This window comes from Lepidochelys kempii, chromosome 2 (genome assembly GCF_965140285.1).
Source record: "Lepidochelys kempii isolate rLepKem1 chromosome 2, rLepKem1.hap1, whole genome shotgun sequence".
Classification (NCBI taxonomy): domain Eukaryota; kingdom Metazoa; phylum Chordata; order Testudines; family Cheloniidae; genus Lepidochelys; species Lepidochelys kempii.
Genome location: NC_136381.1, coordinates 235,893,707 through 235,918,414, shown reverse-complemented (window position 1 = coordinate 235,918,414; position 24,708 = coordinate 235,893,707). Strand labels below are relative to the sequence as shown.

The 24,708-nt window shown below is 41.3% G+C and overlaps 1 protein-coding gene across 1 annotated transcript in view; it reads left to right on the top strand.

The window, feature by feature from the left end:
- The window catches only part of PRTFDC1 (phosphoribosyl transferase domain containing 1), a 67,083-nt gene that overhangs the window by 4,893 nt on the left and 37,482 nt on the right, over positions 1-24,708 (top strand). Inside the window, exons 2-3 of the mRNA XM_073329573.2 lie at positions 1,158-1,264; positions 5,501-5,684. Of these exons, the coding sequence (XP_073185674.1) occupies positions 1,158-1,264; positions 5,501-5,684 (291 nt within the window). The remainder of the gene's footprint in view (positions 1-1,157; positions 1,265-5,500; positions 5,685-24,708) is intronic.

Here is a 24,708-nt window from a genome sequence, read left to right as displayed (position 1 = left end):
ACCCTCCTGTGTATGTGCTATGCCCTCACTCCTCCCCCAGCCTCCTCCATGCCATGAGGCAGCTGATCGGGAAGTGTGGGGAGGGAGGGGGAGGCACTGATAGGCGGGGCTGCCAGTGGGTGGGAGGCACTGGGAGCGGAGAGCTTATGTGGGGCTGCTGACGTATTACTGTGGCTCTTTGGCAACGTACACTGGTAAATTCTGGTTCCTTCTCAGGCTTAAGTTGGCCACCCCTGCTCTGAGTCCACCTTGCCTCAGTGGCTATTGCCAATCATCATCTAGCCCCCTCTCACTAGGGCAGACTGCAGTCTGTAAAGGCCACTCATCATTGGCAAGGATCAGACTAGCTCCCTCTGTAGCTCTAGTACCTTTTTGGGCCTTTAACAAGGCTGGGGTTCCCCAGCTCCCTTTGCCCTTTCCCAGCACTGCACCACTTCCAGTACCTTGCTCCCAGACAACTAGCCCTTCTCACGCCAGGGCTAGAGTGAGACTCCTTCAGCTCTTGGCCCCCAGCCCTCTTATCAGAGCTAGCTGGGTCCTGATTGAGCTGGCCACACCTGTGGTCAGCTGCTCTCACTGCTTTTCCCAGCCGCAGCCCTCTCCAGGGTTGCTTTTAACCCCTGCCTACTAGAGTGGGGCATTTGTCCCACTCCAGTAGCATATACAGAATACCCTGTATTCTGGTGAGTTTGAATGTTTTCTGGGCACTCATTTCAGATGACTTGGATAAACCATTCATGGCTTTACAATCATGCGCAGTGCAATCTTCTGAGACTTATGCAGATACAATTAGGGAAAGACTGCAATATTTTTGTGATAAGTTGTGTTTTTGTTTTTGTTTTTTAAAAGAATGGTTACTTTTAAGGGTGCTTAGAGAGTTAGATTGATAGAAGTAGACATAATGCACCCATGATTAATAGGCACAGGTGAAATGGTAAATTATCATCATGTATTTTTGATTACATGACCCTGGAGTTAATCACGTGGATATCCCCATATATGGGAAGGTGTGTGCATAGGGCTGGTACAGCTAATAGTAGTTGCTAATAATACTGTCAAATCCAATGTAAAAGGATGTAGTCTAACATTCAGAATATAATAACTTTTTATATTCCAAATACAATGAAGTGTTCTAATTAAATTAACCTAATTTGCAGATTTCAGATGATTGGCCAGGCTACAGTTTGGATTTATTCACATATCCACAACACTACTGTGGAGATCTGGAATATGTGCTCATACCTCATGGTATTATTGTTGACAGGTAAGAGTGCTTTGAATATTACTATATAAATATTTAACAATGTTTTGTATACTTGTTATATAGACATAATTGGATACTCACAAACCATTTATATATTAAACTTCATATAAAAGAACTACTCTCAAAGAATATTATGTAGGTTTCAAAGGAAAGCACTTGAAATTTGGGAAATGCCAGATTTCTAGTAGCCCGTGCAGTCTTAATTCTGCCACCTTATGGCTGAAACTCATTGTGTTGAGAGAGATCAAAACTGCAGAAAATTCTTGTAATGAAAATACAACTAAATGTAGTCCATATTTTATATATAAATTGGGGCTTAATAAGTCCCTGTCTGCACTAGAGTTTAAACTCTTACAAAATATTTTACTAAAGTAATCTATATAGTTATGATTTGTGAAATACTTTAACATAATTCATTCCTTTTCACTCTGATCTGTTAAATTATGTTATCACCCTGCCAGTAAAAACGAAGGTTAAACATTTTTTCCTGAAATAGTTTGGATTCTAGTGTAGGGGAAGCCTCAGGGACAAAATATCAAGGTCTTTTCAAGTTGGAATAATACCTGATGCAAAGTATACAGTCTTGGACACCAAAGCTGGGGGACGAGCTATTTAAAGGATCATTCAGCTTTTATTTCTGTTTCTGTCTATGTGCTTGAAACGTAGAATTGGCGTAAAGCCACCCATTTCTTTACCAGATCATCAAAATGTTTTGAGTATCTAGCCTAAAAAGTTGTGAAAAGTAGTTTTGTTTATGTCCACCCAATTACACATGTAAGCAGTGTCAGGATGAGCTCCACCCTGACATCTGGTGGTGAGGTGTGGCAAGTTGTGGAAAAGAACTTCAGGGGCTGATCTCATTTGCATAGGCACACCCACCACGCCTAGAATGAGACCATAGCTGCCCAAATGGTCACTTTGGCTGCTGTGGGATCCCCAGTGTCTCTGTTATTGGGGCAGGAAGAATAAATTGTTATTACCCTGATTATGGGAACTGTGCTTGGAACTGTACGTGGCCTTTTGTTATGATGGAGGGATTCACCATCATCTAAGTAGCACTCGCTAGGCAAGGGTCATGGGTTCCAAAACTGTGTGAATGGAGAGAGGCTGGGGATAAGTATTAATACTTGGTGGCATGGGCCCCTTGGTGAGGGCCTTACATGCTGATTGCACTTCCTCCTCTCTCCACTGTGGAATATCAGAGCTAATTTTGATTTCATTCGAAGTCTAGTTATAGGCTGCTGAGCTCACTTTGGGCTGACAGTGCACCAGCACTGGGGCTCCCCTACTATAAGCTGAAATCACTGAGTGTTGTGTTAAGTAGTGGGGGAGCCTGAAGATATATTGTGGAGCAGTTTGTGGGACGGCTGGTGAAACAGTTCGACGCGGAGCAGTGTGTGGATGGCAGGAGCTACTTGTGGGCCGTGGAGCTGAGCGAAGGAGTTCGTGGGGCGGCTGGCGGAGCGGAGTGCAGCTGCGCGAAGGAGTTTTGTGGGACGGCTGGCGGAGCGGAGCGCCGCTATGGGGCGGTCAGCTTCAGATCACGTAAGGTGCCTCTTACCCCCGTCCCATTTCCACCCAGGTTGGGGGGTAAAGCTCCGCCGATAAACTTTCGAACTCTGGGGCTGCCCTGACCAGGGACAGAGACTTTTGGGGCATTGGACTTTTGGGACTTTGGGTGATTTGGGGTTGCTGGACTCAAGAACCAAAGGGAAAAGGGCATGCCCCAATTTGCCTGGGGTGGGGTTGTTTTTGCTCATGGGTTGTGTTATGAATCCTGTTGGTGGTGTTTCCCCAACATAATGCCACATTGTTTCTCTCTGTTATTAAAAGACTTTTGCTACACTCAGACTATGTGCTTGCGAGAGGGGAAGTATTGCCTCTTGGAGGTGCCCAGCGGGGGTGGTATATATTTGTCCCAGGTCACTGGGTGGGGGCTCGAGCCGGTTTGCATTGTGTTATTGGAATGGAACCCCTAGATATTGAACCCGGCCCTTGTTGCTGCCAACTCTGACGGGCAGAAGGGTTACACACAAAACAACAAAAACCCTCTAAAAAGTTTTAAAAAAAAATTAAGAAGGGAAAGGAGAGGGGGGTGGGCAATTTATAAACAGAAAGCCAGAAAAAATATATGGGTAGACACAGATCACTAAGTGTTTTCCCTCACTGTCTCTGTGAAAAGCTTTCCCACAGTTTCAGACTTTCCTTTAGAGGAGGTGGTGCTGAAGAAGAAGGAGAAAAATGCAATTACCTCACTATTCGTGCTATTTTTACATAAACACAAGAGGAACTTAAATGTATTTGAGATCAGACTAGATGATATAATGGTCCCTTTTTACCTTAAAATCTATGAATATTCACTCTTTTGATCTATTTTTGGTATACAGAATTTATTCTTTGCATTGCATAGATATGAAACTGAAAGAAACTTTGACCTTTTTAAATTGTAGCTAATTTATTGTTGGCTACAGAAATAAGAAAAACGAAAAGAAATATTGTCCTCTTTGGACTATATTCTTCCCTTACACATGCCGTGCACATATAGTAATTTCCAGTGATTTTTTGTGTGTGTGTGTCTATGCAGAGAAAAATGGACTCCTATGTCACTGTGAACCAGCAAAGAACAGTTTATAGCACAAATGTGGTAGTGAAATCCATATGATAAATTACAGAATCATATAATGAATTGCATTTGGCCTACACCTCATTTGCGCTCTGGCCACTAGTCCATCTTTATTGGGACTACACTATAATGCCAAGTAGCTACTGTTTTTGTAAGTGACCTGACAAAAACTTGTTTTTCTTTTCTTGACCAAGTATAGCATTTTTCCTCAAAATTACACTGGGCTCAGGTACAGAATGGCACTCTTGAATCTTGGCTCAATAAGATATTTTCAGATGGGATTATCAAAATATGAGGCACTCAAACTCACTAATTAGTTTTGAAGATTTAAGCCAAGAACTTTATCCCACATAAAAGCTGGGATCCTATTCATTCTAATATGCTGCATCCTGTTGACAAAGGAGACACATTGTCAATAAGAATGCAGATCAGTAAATTATAAGATATTTAAATCCTCAAAGTAATTGGTAAATAACTCTGACTCTTCCTGTCTCTCTTTGTGACCTTGGGCAAGTCGCTTAGCTTCTCTGCATCTAAGTTTGTGTTGTCTACAAAAGGGGGATAATGATTTTACCCTTTGTAAAGTGCTTTGAGATCTCTGACTAACACTATGTGTCACTTGTAAGTATTTTCATTTATTTTACTAAAATGTAAGTGTAGCTTTTTCTTTAGTCTGTGAGTTTATGTAATTTCTGGTGTTTTTCTTCTTGCACTTAAACCATTTACTCTTAGCCGTTTGCGTAACAAAGTGTGTGATCATAGAGAGAGACGTTACATCAGGGATCTCAAACTTAAATCACCACGAGGACCACATGAGGACTAGTACATTGGCCCGAGGGCTGCATCACTGACACCTTTTCATACGAAGATACAGAAGTCCCCTGCTCTGCCCCTCGCCCTGCCCCCACTCCACCCCTTCCATGAGGCCCCGCCCCTGCCCCGCCTCTTCCCACTGCTTTCCCCAACTCCACCCCCTCCCTGCCCCTCTTCCAACCCCTTCCCAAATCCGTGCCCTGGCCCCGTCTCTTCTGTGCCTCCTCCCCGAGCGTGCCGCGTCCCTGCTCCTCCCCCCTCCTCCTGGAAGGTCCTAAGCGCCGCCAAACATCTGTTTGGTGGCGGGAAGTACTGGGAGGTAGGCAGAGGAGTGGGGATGTGGCGCAATGTGGGAGGGCAGGGGTGGGTGAACAGGGGGTGAGGGGTCATATGGCAGGCCACAGGAAATAACTCCGCGGGCCTCATGTGGCCTGCAGGCCGCATGTTTGAGACCCCTGCTTTACATGAATGTGGGATGCTGTGTAAAGCTGGTGACCTAGTTTGCGCAATCACCCGAAAAGTCTCCTTTATAATATTTATTGCAACACATTCTTCCAGTTGTGTAATCCAGGGAATGTGTCTAGTGATAATTCCCAGTCTGTGTTGTTATACACATTTTGAATCTTGTATTGATCAGATTTCTTCTTGTATCTGCCTGTTGTGCAGCTGATCAAAAGCCCACTAACGTCTGTCAGGGAGTTGAATGGGCCATGCTTTAGATCAGGCCATGCATGATTTCTAGATATTTTTGTATAACTCCATTGAAAAACCTATTACATTATAATTATCCTTTATTTCAGGACAGAATGCTTGGCCAAAGGCATCATGCAAGACATTGGAGACCATAACATTGTGGTTCTCTGTGTACTTAAAGGTGGCTACAAGTTTTGTGCTGACCTTGTGGAGCACATTAAGACTCTCAGTAGAAATTCAGAAAGGTCTGTCTCCATGAAAGTTGACTTTGTCAGACAGAAAAGTTACCATGTAAGTCAACAGTTCAGTTATATATATTATTTATAAATTAAATAGTAATTTGATTCCAGTAATAAAATAGAGGTTTGTAGATGAAGAATTTAAAAACATTTACAATACATTTTACAAAAAGTATCTGTGTGAAAAATTCCTTTGTTTAAAAAGAAGTTTTCCTTTTTCCCTATAATGCATTAAACATATGATTGTACTAACTTAATGGATAAATATGAGTGATGTATGAGACATCCTAAAGATAATTATTTTTCACTTGCGCTGTTTTCATTAATCTGTCAGTCAGCTGTGGCTTTTTAGAAAATAAACTATTTCACATTCTTTCATTTCCCTCCCCCTCCAGTAATTCTAAATCTTTCTTGATTTTTGCTGTTAGTTAAAGAATAGGAAAATTACTGAAATGTTTTACTCAGTGTGTCATAAAAATGGATAGTATATATAATAGCAGTCTATACCACTAGATGATATAGTGCTTTGTTGTAAAATTAAATAAGACATTTGGTCAAGTCCAGTCTTGATGTCAGAGGTTAGAGCCCTCATTAACTTGAGAGGTTAAATAACAGTGATCCACTGATTTCAGTATGGTAATACTAGTAAGAGGGCCTGTTTGGAGCTACATCCTTTTTGGGGACATAGTATGATTTTCTATTTTTATAAGCTGCATATTTGAATTCCATCCTGCATTTCATTATCTATAGTATGAGCCAAATCCTAGAAATAGTTTACAGCTCAAGTGGCAGAAGCTGCACACTAGAGATCTCACAAGGGGGGTTAGGGTGAAGTAAAAAATACTTTCCCCTTCCATTAAGGAGTGGCAGTAGAACTTCTGTGACCTCTGTGCAGCCTCAGGGTTCAGTAACCCCTCATAATACCTGTGTCTCTAATCCATGGGGAATTGTTGGTGTATCCGCATAGTCACAGATCCAGTGATGTCCCCCCTTTTCTGACCTACCATCCCCATCCTGAACACTTGCTGCAGTAGAACACTGATTCCACTAGGTGACCACAGTCCTAGTGGGGTCAAAATGTGGCCCTCGGACTGTAAGTGGAATTTTTCCACATGAGAACCAATTTGAGACATGAAGCACATGTATAGTGAAAAGATGTTACTATTTTCTGACTATTTAACAGTATGCAAATGAAGTCTGTGAATTAGCTAAAAGCAGTGGGGAGAAAAAAACTTTCTTATTTGAGGGCACATAGAAATTAAGTGAATTTTCAAGAGGGCTATTTACTTAGTTTACACAAATACTAGATTAATATTGAAGTACTGATTGTTTACATTGATTTTACTTTAGAGGGGCATCTGGCAGTTGTTCTGTTGGGCTGCCCTTCATCATAAGAACATAAGAATAACCATAATGGGTTAGACCAATGGTCGATCTAGCCCAGTATCCTGTCTTCTGACAGTAGCCAATGACGCATGCTTTGAAGGGAATGAACAGAACTGGCAATCATCAAGTGATCCATCCCTTGTCATCCACTCCCAATTTGGCAATCAGAGGGTAGGGGCACCTGGAGCATGAGGTTGCATTCCTGACCATCTTGGCTAATAGCCATTGATGGACCTATCCTCCATGAACTTACCTGATTCTTTTTTGAACTTCACTATGGTTTTGGCCTTCACAACCTCTCCTGGCAATGAGTTTCACAAGTTGACTGTGCATTGTGTGAAGTAGTACTTCCTTTCTTTTGTTTTAAACCTGCTGCCTCTTAATTTCATTGGGTGACCCTTGGGTCTTGTGTTATGTGAAGGAGTAAATAACATTTCCTTATTCACTTTCTCCACGCTATTCACAATTTTATAGACCTCTATTATATTGCCTCTTTGTCATCTCTTTTCCAAGCTGAAAAGTCCCAGTCTTTTTAATCTCTCCTCATGCAGAAGCTGTTCCATACCCTCAACAATTTTTTCCCTTCTCTTTACTTTTTCCAATTCTAATATGTCTTTTTTTGAGAAGCGATGACCAGAACTGCATGCTGTATTCAATGTGTGGGCATACCATAGCTTTATATAGTGGCATTATGATATTTTCTGTCTTATCTGTCCCTTTCCAAACGTTCCTAATATTCCGTTAGCTTTTTTGACTGCCGCTGCACATTGAGTGGACATTTTTCAGAGAACTGTCCACAGCGACTCCAAGATCTTTCTTGAGTGGTAATAGCTAATTTAGATCCCATCATTTTGTATGTATAGTTGCGATTATGTTTTCCAGTGTGCATTATTTTGCATTTAACAACAGTGAATGTCTTCTCCCATTTTGTTGCCCAGTCAACCAGTTTTGTGATATCCTTTTGTAACTCTTCGCAGTCTGCTTTGGACTCAACTGTCATGAGTAATTTTGTATCATCTGCAAATGTTGCCATATCGCTGTTTAACCCTTTTTCCATATCATTTATGAATATGTTGAACAGTACTTGGCCCAGTACAGATCCCTGGAGGACACAACTATTCACTTCAGTGGATTCTGAAAACTGACCATTTATTCCTACCCATTTGTTTCCTGTCTTTTAACCAGTTACCAATCCATGAAAGGACCTTCCCTCTTCTCTCAGGACAGCTTACTTTGCGTAAGAGCCTCTGGTGAGTGACCTTGTCAAAGGCTTTCTGAAAGTCCAGCTGCACTATATTGACTGGAAGAAAAGGAGTACTTGTGACACCTTAGAGACTAACCAATTTATTTGAGCATGAGCTTTCGTGAGCTACAGCTCACTTCATCAGATGCATATCGTGGAAACTGCAGCAGACTTTATATATACACAGAGAATATGAAACAATACCTCCTCCCACCCCACTGTCCTGCTGGTAATAGCTTATCTAAAGTGATCATCAGGTGGGCCATTTCCAGCACAAATCCAGGTTTTCTCACCCTCCGCCCCCCCCACACAAATTCACTCTCCTGCTGGTGATAGCCCATCCAAAGTGACAACTCTTTACACAATGTGCATGACAATCAAGTTGGGCTATTTCCTGCACAAATCCAGGTTTTCTCACATCCCCCCCACCCCCATACACACACAAACTCACTCTTCTGCTGGTAATGGAGAGTGGTCAGTTTGGATAAGCTATTACCAGCAGAAGAGTGAGTTTGTGTGTGTATGGGGGTGGGGGGGATGTGAGAAAACCTGGATTTGTGCAGGAAATAGCCCAACTTGATTATAGTGCCCATCTTTAAAAAAGGGAAGAAGGAGAATCTGGGGAACTACAGACTGGTCAGTCTCACCTCGGTTCCTGGAAAAATTGTAGATCCAGGTCCTCAAGGAATCCATTTTGAAGCACTTGGAGGAGAGGAAGGTGATCTGGAATAGTCAACCTGGATTCACCAAGGGGAGATCATTCCTGCCCAACCTGATTGCCTTCTATGATGAGATAACTGGCTCTGTGGATGTGGGGAAAGCTGTGGACATAATATATCTTGACTTTAGCAAAGCTTTTGATATGGTCTCCCACAGTATTGCCAGCAAGTTAAAAAAAGTATGGATTGGATGAATGGACTATAAGGTGGATAGAAAGCTGGCTAGATCGTTGGCATCAACGGCTCAAGGTCTAGTTGGCAGCCGGTATCAAGTGGAGTGCCCCAAGGGTCGGTCCTGGGGCCGGTTTTGTTCAGCATCTTCATTAATGATCTGGATGATGTGATGGATTGCATCCCCAGCAAGTTCACAGGTGACAGTAATATGGGGGGAGAGGTAGATACGCTGGAGAGTAGGGATAGGGTCCAGAGTGACCTAGACAAATTGGAGGATTGGGCCGAAAGAGATCTGATGAGGTTCAACAAGGCCAAGTGCAGAGTCCTGCACTTAGGACAGAAGAATCCTATGCACTGCTACAGGCTGGGGACCAACTGACTAAATGGCAGTTCTGCAGAAAAGGACCTGGGGATTACAGTGGATGAGAAGCTGGCTATGAGTCAGCAGTGTGCCCTTGTTGCCAAGAAGGCTAACGGTGTATTGGGCTGCATTCGTAAGAGCACTGCCAACAGATGGAGGGAAGTGATTATCCCCTCTATTCAGTATTGGTGAGGCCACAACTGGAGTATTGCTTCCAGTTTTGGGCCCCCCACTACAGAAAGGATGTGGACAAATTAGAGAGAATCCAGCAGAGGGCAATGAAAATAATTAGGGGGCTGGGACACATGACTTATAAGGAGAGGCTGGGCTTATTTAGTCTGCAGAAGAGAAGTGTGAGGGGAGGATTTGATAGCCGTCTCAACTACCTGAAAGGGGGTTCCAAAGAGGATGGATCTAGACTGTTCTCAGTGGTAGCAGATGACAGAACGAGGAGTAATGGTCTCAAGTTGCAGTGGGGGAGGTCTAGGTTGGATATTAGGAAAAACTTTTTCACTAGGAGGGTGGTGAAGCACTGGAATGGGTTAACTAGGGAGCTGATGGAATTTCCATCTTAGAAGTTTTTAAGGCCTGACTTGACAAAGTCCTGAGTGGGATGATTTAGTTGGGGTTGGTCCTGCTTTGAGCAGGGGATTGGACTAGATGGCCTCCTGAGGTCTCTTCCAACCCTAATCTTCTATGATTTCATTATGGAGGTGGGCAAACTACGGCCTGCGGGCCATATCCGGGCCGCAGGACCCTCCGGCCCGGCCCCTGAGCTCCTGGTCCGGGAGGCTCACCCTGACCCCTCCCCCGCAGTGGCCCCTCCCATTCAGCCTCAGCTCACTGCACTGCCTGCACAATGCTCTGGGCGGGGGGGCTGCAAGCTCCTGGGGCAGCTCCGCTGCAGAGCCTGACCTGACCCAGTGCTCGGTGCTGCTGTAGCATTGCCAGCCACTGGTGCTCCAGGCAGCGCGGTAAGGGGGCAGGGAGCAGGGACGGGTTGAATAGAGGGCAGGGAAGTTCGAGGGGGTGGTCAGGGGCCAGGGGTGTGGATAGGGGTTGGGGCGGTCAGAGGGCATGAAACAGGGGGGTTGAATGGGGGCAGGGGTCCCGGGAGGGCATTCAGGAAGGAGAGGAGGGGTTGGATGGGGTGGTGGGGGACAGTCAGGGGCGGGGAGTCTGGGGGCAGTCAGGGGACAGGGAGCAGGGGGTGGTGGATGGGGCAGAAGTCCCAGGAGGGCCATCAGGGAACATGGTGGGTTGAAATTGGTAGGAGTCCCAGGCGGGCCGTCAGGGGGCGAGAAGCAGGGGGGTCAGATGGGGTCGGGGGCCAGGCCACGCCTGTCTGTTTAGGGAGAGACAGCCTCCCCTAACCACCCCTGCTTGTTTTGCAACCTGTCTACTATCTTACTCCTGAAGGTAGGCATTTTTTTAAAATACAAAATTAAAACCAGATTTTCAGATTAAGAGCCTGGAGTTAGGCACATGAATCCATATTTAGATCTCTAAATAGAAATGGATTGATTTTCAAAAATGCTGAGCACACTAAACTGCTATTGACCGTAATGGTAGCTGCAGGTATTCAATACCTCAATTAAATAAGGTAGTTTTTATTTAAGTTCCTAAATATAGATATTTCTGCCTAACTTTAGATTCCTAGTTTGAAAATTTGGGCCTGTAAGGTTGTGAAGAATACGTTTATACAGTTAACTCCGTGTAAATCTATGTAGTTATGTATACGTGAGTTTATAAGCTGACTGAATGAAAAAATAGCTGTGTGTGGTATGACCTGGCCTGTTCATCAAAATGAGGTACAGTATATCAACTTCGTTAACCTTTTCATTGTTGACAAAAACTTGCAAGAAAAAGGCGGGATGGTAATATTATGAGGATCTTTGCAATCTTCTGTGAGTGGTGGTTTGTTTTAGCATCTCACTTTGGTGTATCAGGAGCATTGAACTTGGTTTGAGGGCAGAACATACGAGAGTACTAGTACTCCCCCACCCCACCCCCCCAAATATTCAACCACTGAGTATAGGAGACAAAGCTGAATCTAACAGAGGAAACTATAAATGACAGCTAGTGTTGTTATAGAACTTATTTCCTACAGAACAAAATACTAGTTTTGATTATATCTGTAATACTCCAAGTATTAATGAAGTTACAAAGTGAAGTTCTGATTTTGGCTAAAAGCATATTTCACTCCCTGTGTATTTAGCAATATGTGCTATACACAGCTATGGCATTTTACTCTTAGAGCCCAAATAGTTAAGAGAAGTTACATACCATTTAATCTCTTCTTTAGTATGTACAGGGCTTGTCTACATACCGCTTAAATTGATGTAATTTACGTTGCTCGGGGATGTGAAAAAGCCACCCCTCTGAACAACATAAGTTACATCAACTTAAAGTGGTGTCCACACTGCACTACGTTGGCGGGAGACGCCAGAGGCATTACAATGGCACAGCTGCATCAGTGCAGCTGTGCTGTTATAGTGTGATAATGTAGAGTAGCCCTCAGATGCAGACCATATAGAAATAGATTAGACAAACTTCCAGTTGTAAGCAGAAATTAAATTTGCAAATGTAGAAACATACTTTTGACCAAGAAAGAACTGATTGTATTATTATAATTTACATTTGGGGGGGCTTTATATTCAGTAAAAGTTACATTTGTTGAGTTTTTACAGTTACTAACCATCTGATTATCCAAGTTGCTGTGGTACTTAGCATCTCAGAAAATCAAACCCTAAGTAAACTGACACAGGCAAGAACAAATGTTTTTAACATCTACCTGTGATTATCTAACTTCTTTATTTCCCTAAATGAAATCCCCATTATTTTTTCCAGACCCTTTGAAATTATTTTTTTTCCTTTTTAAAATTTTTGTGCTGAATACTTTTTTTAAAAAAAGAATAAATGTTGGAAATTAACATTATTTATAGAGAATCATATTTTAGCCTGGTGTCCTTTCACCAATGTAAAAGTTAGAAAAACCCAATGAAATAACAAAAGAACATTGTAGGAGAGGAGGTGGAATGAGGTCTTAAGAAAGCAACAGTAAACAGAAAGAAGGGATTAGAGGGTGTGGTTTCCTATAGACTTGCAATATCTTGTTTTGCCTATTTCTCTTATTTTTTATTAATTTATTTGGATGATTGTCATTGAAAGGCACCATATGAGAAGGCTTTTAAGCAGGAATTTGAATAGAGGCTGTGTGGTGACTTGAACACATTCCAAGCATAAGGGACAATGTGGAAGAAAGGATGATGGTGAGAGTTAGAAAAGGAACTGAGAGGAGTATAAAGAAATGATGAGAGGTGTAAATGGTGTGAAGAGCCTTGAAAATGAGGACTAATTAAACTGATGCAGAAGACGAATAGAGGCCAAAGAAAGGAGTTTGAATATAAGGCCAGCAGATTGGGCTTGGGAGAGAGAAATTTTGCAGCAGTGTTTTGGATGGATTGGAGAGGAGTGAGGCAAGAAACAAGGAGTCTTGAGAGGGGAAGGCTGCATTTGTCTGAGTGAGAGATGACCAAAGCATGGGCAAAGTCTTTAGCATTAAGAATGAAGAGACAGCAATGGATTTAGGAAACATTGCAAAGAAAGAACAAATTGGATTTGGTGACAACCTAGATGTTGGGGTAGAAGAAAATGAACGGAATTGAATGTGATACTAAACCTGGGTAGTGGAGAGGATAGTGGAAATAGTGACATTGATTGAGAACGTAGAGCTTGAGGGGGCAATCAATGAGTTTAGTTTTTACCATACAGAATTTGAACGCTGATAGGACATCCAGGAGATGTCAGATATGTGAGACTGAACAGAAGGAGACAGACTTTGAAATTACTGACGTAAAGTTGGCCGTTGAAACCATGAGAACAGATGAAGCAATTCAGAGAAGGTGTTATGGCAGCAGAATAAAGAGCTTAGGATAGATCTCTGAGAAGACATTGACATTAGGGGGAGAGGGAAGGGAAGTGGAATCAGAGGTCTTTAAAATTGTTGATGGGGTCATTGGTAACCTTGGTAAGAGCAGTTTCAGTGGAGTAAAAAACCTAAATTGAAAGAAACCCAAAAAGGAACTAGAAAAGAGGAAGCTGAAGCAGTAAGAATACAATATGTGCACAATCATCTTGAAGGCAAAGGAAAGAGGGAACTGGTGTGATAATTGGACAGGTTTTTTTGATCAAGAAAGGGATGTTTAAAGATTGTGGTTAACAGGGTGTGATGGGGCGCATGCCCCACGCTGGCAGAAAAGGGCTTAAACCAACCCCAGGGAGGCTGCGCAGGAGGCAGCCAATTAGGAAAGGGCTTGTAGAGACAGCCAATTGGGAGAAGGGTTAGAGAGACAGCCAAGCAGGACCATATAAGAAGGTCTGCTGAACAAAGCGGCTTGAGTCACTTCCTGGAGTTCGAGGAGGGAGGACTGGCTGCCCTGAAGGAGGGAGAGGAGACAGCACCATGGTGAGAGCAGTGCTGGGTGGAGTCAGGGGAGCAGGAGTGAGCTCCCAGCTGATCACTGCCAGAGTGAGGCCCTGATACAAAGGCGGAGAAGGTGCTAGGACTGTGGGGAAGGGGCCCAGGGAAACAGATGGCAGGGGTTGGAGATGACGTAGCACATGACTGCTGCCCCCCCTCCCCCTTTGGCCCCAGTTGCTATTGACGCAGGTGGCTAGACATGAGACTTCAGCCTGCCCCTGAGGCAAGTGGCTGCACAAAGGAAGGCCACCGCTGCCCCTTGCCCACCTCCCACCCCCCGAAGGGGGAAGAGAAACAAATGGGGAACAGCCAGAGGGCTGTGTCCAGAAGAGGACACCGTGGTCCTGTGAGCAACATGGGCCTGGGGACAGAAGTGAAGGTGGCGAGATGCCCCTAGATGAAGATGCACTGGCAAACCAGAGGTAATTCCCAGGATGGACAGCAGGAGGCGCCAAAGTGGTGAGTCTCACCTGGTTACACAGGGCATGCTGAAGACTTTAAAAAAAAGAAAAAGCTAGGTAAGAGAGTGATTGAGGATGAAGGAGAAAGAGGGAACGAAATTTGAAGTGAGAGAAGACAGGAGTAAAAAGGATGGGCTGAAGTGAACAGGTTACTGAGTAGAAGACAATAGTGAGCCCACCTCAAAGTCTCTAAGATTTGGGTGTTGGGGGGGTGGGGGGGAGAGGTCACAATGATGAGGCAGGGATAAAGGAGGATGAAATTATTTCAGATTCCTTCTTTAAAATTTAGCAATTTCTTGAGTGGAGAGGGTTTGAGTGGACTTAAATACTTTGAAGAGTGGTCAGTTTGGATGAGCTATTACCAGCAGGAGAGTGAGTTTGTGTGTGTATGGGGGTGGGGGGGATGTGAGAAAACCTGGATTTGTGCAGGAAATAGCCCAACTTGATTGTCATGCACATTGTGTAAAGAGTTGTCACTTTGGATGGGCTATCACCAGCAGGAGAGTGAATTTGTGTGGGGGGGGCGGAGGGTGAGAAAACCTGGATTTGTGCTGGAAATGGCCCACCTGATGATCACTTTAGATAAGCTATTACCAGCAGGACAGTGGGGTGGGAGGAGGTATTGTTTCATATTCTCTGTGTATATATAAAGTCTGCTGCAGTTTCCACGATATGCATCTGATGAAGTGAGCTGTAGCTCACGAAAGCTCATGCTCTAATAAATTGGTTAGTCTCTAAGGTGCCACAAGTACTCCTTTTCTTTTTGCGAATACAGACTAACACGGCTGTTACTCTGAAACCTGTCGTTAAATACCAGAGCCTCCAGTGGTTGACAGCACAAGAATCAGTCCAGGAAGACAAGTAGAGCAATCTAGCAAGGAAGAAAGTTGAGTTAAAAAAAAAAAAACGTTTCAGAGGAAAGTGTGCAAAGTCCCGAGATTTTCTCCAAAGGTGCTAAGCAATCCATGAACTGGAAGAGAAATTCATGTATCAGGTTTGGAGTTTGGTAGGATGGACAGAGTGATAGGATGGTGAACTGAAAGATTCAGGAGTGGTGGTGAGGGTGGAGTTTGAAAGTGTAGAATATGGAATTAACAGGTTTGATGGGCTTTCTGCATCCTCTGTTAATCTGTTTCTGATGAATAATTCAGTATTTCTTTATCAATATCTGGAGCTGTTCAGTCTTCTCTCATTATATGATACAAGGGAAACTGTGCTAAGGATAAAAAAAATCTCAAATTTATTGATGAGATTTTTGTAAGTATTACAATGACATGATTGTATGCAGTGAAGAAATATACAGCACTGGCTAGTAATGAGGCTGAGAAAGCTCTCCTTTCCCCACATTCTTTTCTAATGATTTTAGTTTAATCTTGTTCAGATCAAAATGATAGAAAGTGACCCACTGATAGTTTTGAAAACTGTGTAGTTTACTCTGATTGGACAGCAGCTGAATTGCAATTTTCAGTACATATTGATGCATGTAGACTCCCGCTTATATTCAATTGCAGGTTACTGGGATGACTTTGTATTGTCAATTTGATACCTGAACTGCAGATTCTGAAAACGTATTTTTCAATTGCTGGTGGCAAGAAAGTAACCTTTTAAAATTATCTCCCAAAATATAAATAACTTCAAAAGAAGTGTTGTTTTGCTAAAGTATAAATCTTGTGGAGGATTATGTGGATTGAGCCACTTCACTTAAGCCTTTGAAATTAATCAAAAGTATTTATGGCTTCCAGAACATAACTGATTTAAAAAATGTGACCTCTGAATAACAATCCAGACACAATAGTCACATTGATGTGTGTACACCAGAAGATACATTGACATTATCTGTATCCTCTTCAGCATCCAGTTGTTTGAAATATATTTACAACTGTTGATTATTAATTTTGGCATAAACAGAAGCGTTTGTGCTACAAAACCCTGAAAACAACAAAACAGGCACTGTGCTTTACACAGATCTGAATGTTGTAGTCCATATGAGGCCATTTCAGTGAATGGTTTTGGTAAATCTATCTGCTGTAAGAGTATAGAAGCACAGACATTTTATATATGTTTTAATGCAGTAATGGTTAAATTGTATGCCAATTAATACAAATAGTAAAATTATATTTTTTAGGTTTAATGATCCATGGCTGCATCCAGACTGCACTCTAAAGCTATAGTTGTCCGGCATCCACCCACATGTGGCATGGGAAATAGAACTCATGACCTTCTGCTTCAAGAACACATACCTCTTGAAATAAGGGAGATTCTCCCTTTGTTCAAGTGGTTAGAAGGTTTTTATTTATATATTTTTTGAGAAGGAGCAGAAACTTAGGAGTTCTGTTCACTGTGTCTCATACATGTGGTTTAGTTGATGTGACTGTGTTGTCTTCGTTCACAGTATGTGACCATGGATTAATTACAGATTGGCGCCTGCCTGGTGGAGTGAATTCCTGTAAACCCTGAAGCCAAATTTTACGCTACTTTAAAATGAATTTAATAGGGTTGCATGAGGGGTAAGTCAGTGCAGAGTTTGGCTGTACTTGTTCCAAATCAGCTCTACAGCAAGTTCTACCTTTAAAGTAATTTGCAAATAAATATTTTTGATCTTCGCAAAATGCGTTGTTTTTTGCCTGATAGAAAAACATAGCAAGTAGAAGAAGCCATTCAATACCCAACTAAATTGAATGAATGTAACTTCTTAATTTTTACTTTGGGTCTGCCACTGTTGTATGGTGTGTTTTTTGTTTTGTTTTTACTAAATTTCACACCTTTCAAAGGGCATTCCCCCCCCCATTTGATTTATAAATAACTTTTTAGAAACCCTTTTCAGGTACACAGGTTGGGCCCAATACTGTCAGGTGATAAGCATCTCCTGCAACTCAGTGTTGCAGGATTATGTGCTTTCTTAGTTTCTCATTTTCCTCACAAGTTAGAGTACAACACTTTTTTTTTATGCTTTTATGTGATTGCACTAGTCCACAGGAGCCACTGTGTCATGAAATACTGGACTTTAAAACTGTCACAAAGCCAGGATGAAATACTGATCAATGTGTCTCAGTCCAGTGCCATTTTGTAGGAAGAAGGAAACATTTTACGAGCATATTTTTTAAATGGCAGCTGTTGGAAGCAGCTACGGTTTCTGAAATGTTAAAATACATTGCAATGGAGATGGGATTAATAGTGATAAGAATAGATGAGCCATCAAAGTGCATGGTAACATCCATGTATTAATATCTACATTAATATATTCATATGAATATATTGATATTACATACAAAAGATTATATTAAAATAATTTTGCAGTTTTAAAGTCAAGCACTCAAAGGTTGAGAAATGCCAGAATTTAGCTTGCCTGTGCAACCACAATATAGCCCACTTGTACATATACGTTATAATAGTCTTGTTTTACATCCCATAAGAACGTAGTAGAACCAGGAATAGAAATTAGCACTCCTTGGCTCCAGTCCAGTTCTTAAACACAAGAGGATATCTTTTCCTTCTTGCAGCTTTCTCCTGCATTCACTCTCCTTCCTGTGCACTGAATGAAGCAAGGGTCTTGTAGATCAAGCATGGGATCATGTAAGTAAAGTCTGTATGATGTTGCATGTACAAACAAGAGCTGTCGTATGGGCAACCTTCTTTTTGGCATTTCTGAACTCCTGAGAGCTTGATTTTGCTGCTGTCATGTTTTTACCCAAGTATTTTGTATGTAACTTTCTTTGTTTTTTATAAAGCAAACTGAAAAAATCAGAAATTCTGTTTATGTGGAACCATAGTGATCTGCAGGCTTGGACCCCAGCAAAGGCCTGTACCTTTTGAGCTAAAGGAGTAGTAGTCGGTTATGCTCTATGTGGATCAGTCACTAGAGGGGGATGCCACATACTCCTGATTAATTGTTCATTCAACTATTTACTAGACAGCAAAGAATTGCTGGGAATCATTATTCTGGGCTTGAAATCATGGTTCTGGAAAGAAATGTGGTTTTGGGGTACAGACAGCACAGATAAGCGCATAGATTTTGCACGTTCAGCATGAAAGGCTACATAGGCGAGACTTGGGTCTGCCATATTAGAGAGAGAGAGTGTTCTATTACCAGATCTACCAAAAATGAACCTGTGCAACCTTTCAGGTACCTCATCTATAAAATGGAGGTAATGGTACTTGCCTGCCTCCTAAGGTAGAGTTGTGTGCTCAATAAACAGCTCAATAAACAGAGCTCTAAAGTGCCCACAATTATTAACATTACTGAGTGGAAGGTCTCCTTATAGCTCCTAGGCCAAAGGCAAGGATGTGAGTGGTGCATGTGTCTTATCTGAAGCTCTAGTTGTTTGCATACCATGTGGGAGCAGTTTGGGACCTGGAGCATTCTCAGTGTGGATGAGGGAACTGGACACATACTCAGGGCTGAGTTCAGATTTTAGCAAAAAGAAAAGGAGTACTTGTGGCACCTTAGCGACTAACCAATTTATTTGAGCATGAGCTTTCGTGAGCTACAGCTCACTTCATCGGATGTTCTGATGAAGTGAGCTGTAGCTCACGAAAGCTCATGCTCAAATAAATTGGTTAGTCTCTAAGGTGCCACAAGTACTCCTTTTCTTTTTGCGAATACAGACTAACACGGCTGTTACTCTGAAACCTTCAGATTTTAGCTGTCTCTAAAAAGCTTTACTGAGCATGTGCAAATATTGATTTTTCCAGAGCGTTATAATTTGGTAAATCCAAGCAGATTTTCACATGAAGAGCAAAAGATACCTCCCTGACCTCAGTAGTAGCTGACTGAAAACTTTTGAGTTCCTTCTCCAAAGCTTAGAGGAGCTCAGGCTCTTCAAAGAAATGACTGGAAAATCTTTTAACAGTGGAAATTTTACCTGTTTTCTCTAACCTTGTTGTCAGAAGTGGCCATATGTTTTTGCTAATACGTGAGAAAAAATCTGCATGAGGCAAAAACCAGGCATGGAAAAGTTCAACCCAAACTGTTTAAGTGTGGCAATGTTATAATGCGGGTCGGAGGGCAGGGCAGGACAAGGAGGAAGAAGAAGGATCTAATGTAAAGTGTTAAGCAACTTTAACTATAGGATGCCAGCTACTTCTATAATACTACAGAGATGCATACCTGCTGGTTTGGTATAAAGATTTTATGAGAATGAGTGTGGGGTGGCAAAACCTCAAGTGAGTTATGTAGGTCATCCCAAACCACTGAGAGTAAATGCTTTATACCACACTGTGCTATCTTAGTCTGCATATGCTACACTGCCAAAATTTTCAAACCTGGGGTTCTTGAAATTAGCTGTCTAAATTCAAGCAGCCTAATTTTGAAAATGTGGTCACCTCTAGCAGCATTCATTGATTTCAGTAGGATTTGTGGGCGCTCAATATTGCTGAGAGTCAGGCCACTTACATTTAGGTACCTACATATAAATTTAGGGAGCTAACTTTAGGCACCCTCATTTGAAAATGTTTATCGTTGTGTATATTATTGCTTACTTAGATTGTGATAGTGCTTGGAAAGTGACAGATGACCCCAATACATAGTAAAACACCATTTCTTCCCCAAAGAACTTACAACCTAAGAAGACAAGCAATAAATGAAGGGTAGGTGAGAGAGATTAAAATATACAAACAATATTTTAAAAGGACATCAAGTATTCCCAAATGACTCTCTCCATAGCTTTTATTAGTTGTGTAATTTCTTCATAATTTCATGGTAGATTACATAGGAAAACAATATCAGAAATGTTTTAAAAAATAATATTGATGCTATTTTTCATACCCTCTGTCCATGAAAATAAATATATTAGTTACCATGAGCCCAATAGTGTGGGCCTCGGAGGAGGGGAGAAATTACAACATATTTGAGAAATTTCTTTTAAAAATCCTGAAATAGCTTTATTATGTACATCATAAAATGTGATTTTTAAGGTTCAGTGTCTTGGGATTTAACAAGAATAGAAACAAGTGCCACTAAAAATCTTTAAATTTCTTCTTTTCAATGATCAAAGCTCACTTATGATCTTATAGCCCTTGCAGAATTGTGAGATATGGGAACTTAAATTCAGCACTGGTCCAAGACTGAATGTTACCCATGCTGCACTTCAGATTAAGTGCAGTCTTGAGGGTAAAGAAGGAAGGATATAGTTCTGCAGAAGTTATTTTAATGACAACTGTTGGAAGCTGCTCAGAGGTTTGGAATATTAGAAATACTTCAAGTGGAGATGAATTAGTGGACATAGTGCAGATGCGGTGATCACAAGTGTATAATAACTGCAGTTTACAATCACATGGCTCCACGATTTCATCTTCACATATGGAGATACATATGTTATAGATATATAATGAACCCACACACAGTATATATGTTTGGCACCCATCTGAATTCTTTATGAATATTTTTTTCACAGAAGGAATGAGTCAGTGTTTCAGTGACTCATATGTGAGATTTTTGGGGAAGTTGAACAGAGATAAGCCAAGGCAGAACTGCGTAGGAAGCAGCAGCTTTGATTTCTGTGGGGGCAGAATGAATAGAGGGGCATCAGGAAAGGCAGCTTGACGATTAGAAATTATTGGGAAAATCAGTACATCATACTCCTAGTTATACCAAAGTATTGCCTAGAGCTACTAGTGTGCCCATTAATAATAGTGGCATGATTAAGAAATCTTTATTTTTATGTATTGTTTTCAATTAGTGCATTGCCTGTCTGTATAGTTGAGCATTTTTTCCAGCTTCAGAATTGTTTTTTTCTTGCTTTCAGACTCTAACATAGTCTTTATTAAAATATCTTCTTTGTAATATTTGTTGATATTTTATTCCTCCAAATATCCAGTCTAATGCAAACTCCATGATAGGCTCTCTAATCTTCCATGGGTTAGAATTTTTTTATACATTCTAATATTATTTTTCAAAAAACTTGAAAAAATGTATGCTCGCTGTAGGTAAGATTAAATACCTACCTCTATTCTTAAAGCCAATTTTTCATAATTTTCTCAAACATATTTCTTTAAGGCTGAAATATTCCATCTTAGCCCAAAGGGGCATTTTACTTGGAATTCTGAGGAAACTCATGCCATTTTGAGGGTTTTTTTGTGTAGGTGAAAAATTACTTTTAAAATCAAAACTACAAAAATAACTGAAAACCAACTGAAGCTAGAAAGGTCAAACTTGGCTTGTACTGTGAGTTCTCAGTGAGGTCTAAAGTGTAAGCCAAGCTTGAAGTAAATTAATTGTTTGTATTTTTTAAATTGTAAACTTCTACAGTAGGAAGCTTTATGTACATGCTATAGAATTTTTACTCCCTGTAATTTTTAAGTAATCTTTTGAGACAACTGAGCATTTGGGACTATGTACATTCATAGATGGACCAAGTTTAAGGACAGCTAGGTTCAGGGCTATGGAAAGGAGCATTCAGGAAGTGTTCAGCTAAAAAATTCCCTATCAATAAATTCACAAATTCTAATGAGATTTTTCTTGTTTGGTTTTTTAACAGGAAATTCTATACCATAGATAGCATTTATTTTATTATTTATTTATTTTGATGTTTGCAAACCATAACAAAAACACTAACCAACAGTCAGACCACAGGGTCAGTTACCTCAAGACTTTGTCATAGAACAACAATTTATCATACAATATCTAAAATTAAATCTTATTAAAATATTTGACTTCATATTCTACACAGTGTGATATAGCTACTGTAGATGGATAAATTATAACATCTGCAAATATTCAACATTATACAGATAGGACTTCTGTTCTTACCCATATTTTGAGTTTTATGTATGTAAATGTAGATCTGTTCCTCAAATTTTACAATGCTGTGGAACTAAGAACCTGTCTAGTCGATGGCCAGAACACGAGTGGTGTCCATTCTGTTTAAATAAGACTTGAGGAAGTATGAAAGCACTATGACATGTTTATATATTGACAAAATATCACCTGGTTCCTTGTTCTTATGCTAATAACATAATGGATCTGGGGCAAAAATTGGGAATTGGTCCTGCTTTGAGCAGGGGGTTGGACTAGATGATCTCCTGAGGTCCCTTCCAACCCTGATATTCTATGAGTCTATTTCCTTTAATTAAGACTTGAAAAGGAGGATAGTTAATCAAAAGAAGCCCAGGGGCTCTAATTTTCCCAAGGAATTCCATGACGTGCTCTGTTGGCATCTCTTAATCCCTGTTGCTTAAAACAGATCATAGCATTCGTAATGTTCAGACAGTGCCACACCCCAGCAGTGCTGGGAGGCATAAGACAAAACAGAATACTTTGCTGCTTAAGAATGTGGCAATGCCATGAAGTGTTGTTGTTGTAGCATTGCACTTCCCAGTTGTGTGTGCTTGTGACTCCAAGCACAGAATGTCTTGAACATTACACCATTATACCCAGTAAATAGCAGTTGGCATACTTTATGGCAGTACGAATACAACTTTTATCCCCACTGGCTCTCATGTGAGCAGACAAACCATAGCACAGCTGGGATTCTCATTAAACTACAAAGGAGGAAATCAGGAATTTCCCTAGTGAGCATAGACTACTAGAGCATACTGTTTTTACACTTATATGGGATATGACTGTTTCTTCCAGAAATATTTGTAAGTGTCTTGCTTTACTGAAATATTTTCAAAGGACCTTGATGGTAAATTCTGTGAATAAGTGCTCACTAAGAATACATACACTGTCAGAGCTTGATAAACACCAGATGCCTACTAGCCACAGAATTAAATTTTATAATAGGGGGCAGATATGAAATATGCAGTGATGCCCACCATTGACCTGTAGAGGCCATGAAAACCCCAGCCCTTCTACCCCCAGCTGTTGGAAAGGGGTAGAATATTGGGATTTCTAGAAGGCTGGTCCCACTGGAACATGCTTTGGTGTATCTATCCTTTGTATCAGCCTCTGGCCATTTGACTGATACATTTGAAAATGAGACTTTTGTCTGTCTTTTCAGCACAACCCAGATCCTCCTCACTTACTATTCTAGCTTTCCCCTACTCTATAACAGATTGTGTTGTCTAGTGGCTAGAGGAGGCTCTGAGAGACAGGAGGATTCTGGGTACGAATCCAGACTGAGTCACAAATTCACTGTATGATCTTCAGGATGATCAGTTAACTTTTGTGTGTGTCTGGAAATCTAGCTGGAAAAATGGGTGAAAAGTAGATGCTGTACCCAAATTAAATTTTCCAGAGTAAGAAAATTAAAATGAAACTTAAGTAACAAGCTCTTTCCCAGAAGATCTCCACAGCAGCACTGGTGTGAATCAAGGACATGACGTTATGTGAGTTTGACTGTGGTTGTAGGGTGAGCTAATAATGGTAATCACAATTAACTTTAATCATAAATTGGTATAATAGAATATAATTGTAAAAATGTCAAGATGTGCATAGAAATGATCTGTCACATTTCAAAGAAAATTAATACAAGAATTCACAATACACTGGAAATTATATGTTTGCTCCAGTGTTCTCTTTAGATAGAATTAAAATAAAAATTATATGTTTGTCTCTTGGGCCTAAATTTTCAAAAATTAGTAGTGATTTTGGATACCTGAGTTTTTGGTTACCCAATTTAAGACGTGTTTAAAGGGGCCTAAATTTTAGAGAGCAGATGCTCAGCACTTTTTGAAAAACAGTCCTCTTTAAAGCTCTTCAGTTCGGACACTCAGAAATTGAGAAACGTGCGCACCCCACCACCCCAAATCACTAATTACTCTTCAAAGTGTAAGCCAGAGATCAGCTACCTTTGGCACGTGGCCCGTCAGGGAAATCTGCTGGCAGGCTGGGATAGTTTGTTTACCTGCAGCATCTGCAGGTTCGGCCGATCGCAGCTCCCACTGGCCACAGTTCACCATTTCAGGTCAATGTGGGCTGCGGGAAGCAGCAGCCAGCACGTCGTTCGGGCCACGTCGCTTCCCGCAGCCCCCATTGGCCTGGAACGGCGAACCACAGCTAGTGGGAGCTGTGATCGGCCAAACCTGCGGACGCTGAAGGTAAACGAACCGTCCAGGCCCGCCAGTGGATTTCCCTGATGGGCTGCGTGCCAAAGGTTGCCAGTCCCTGGTGTAAGCCCTTCTCTTTACATGTCCCATTAATAGCTCAATGGAGTGCTTACATTATTTTAAAATGAATTATTAGAGAGCACTAAACATACACAAATTTAATTATAGGAAAGAAGCAATTGTCCTGTAATAAGCCTAAAATGTGGTTTTCTTGTTTTACATTGTCCTATATAGTTATTAAAATGTAAAGTTACTGTTTCTT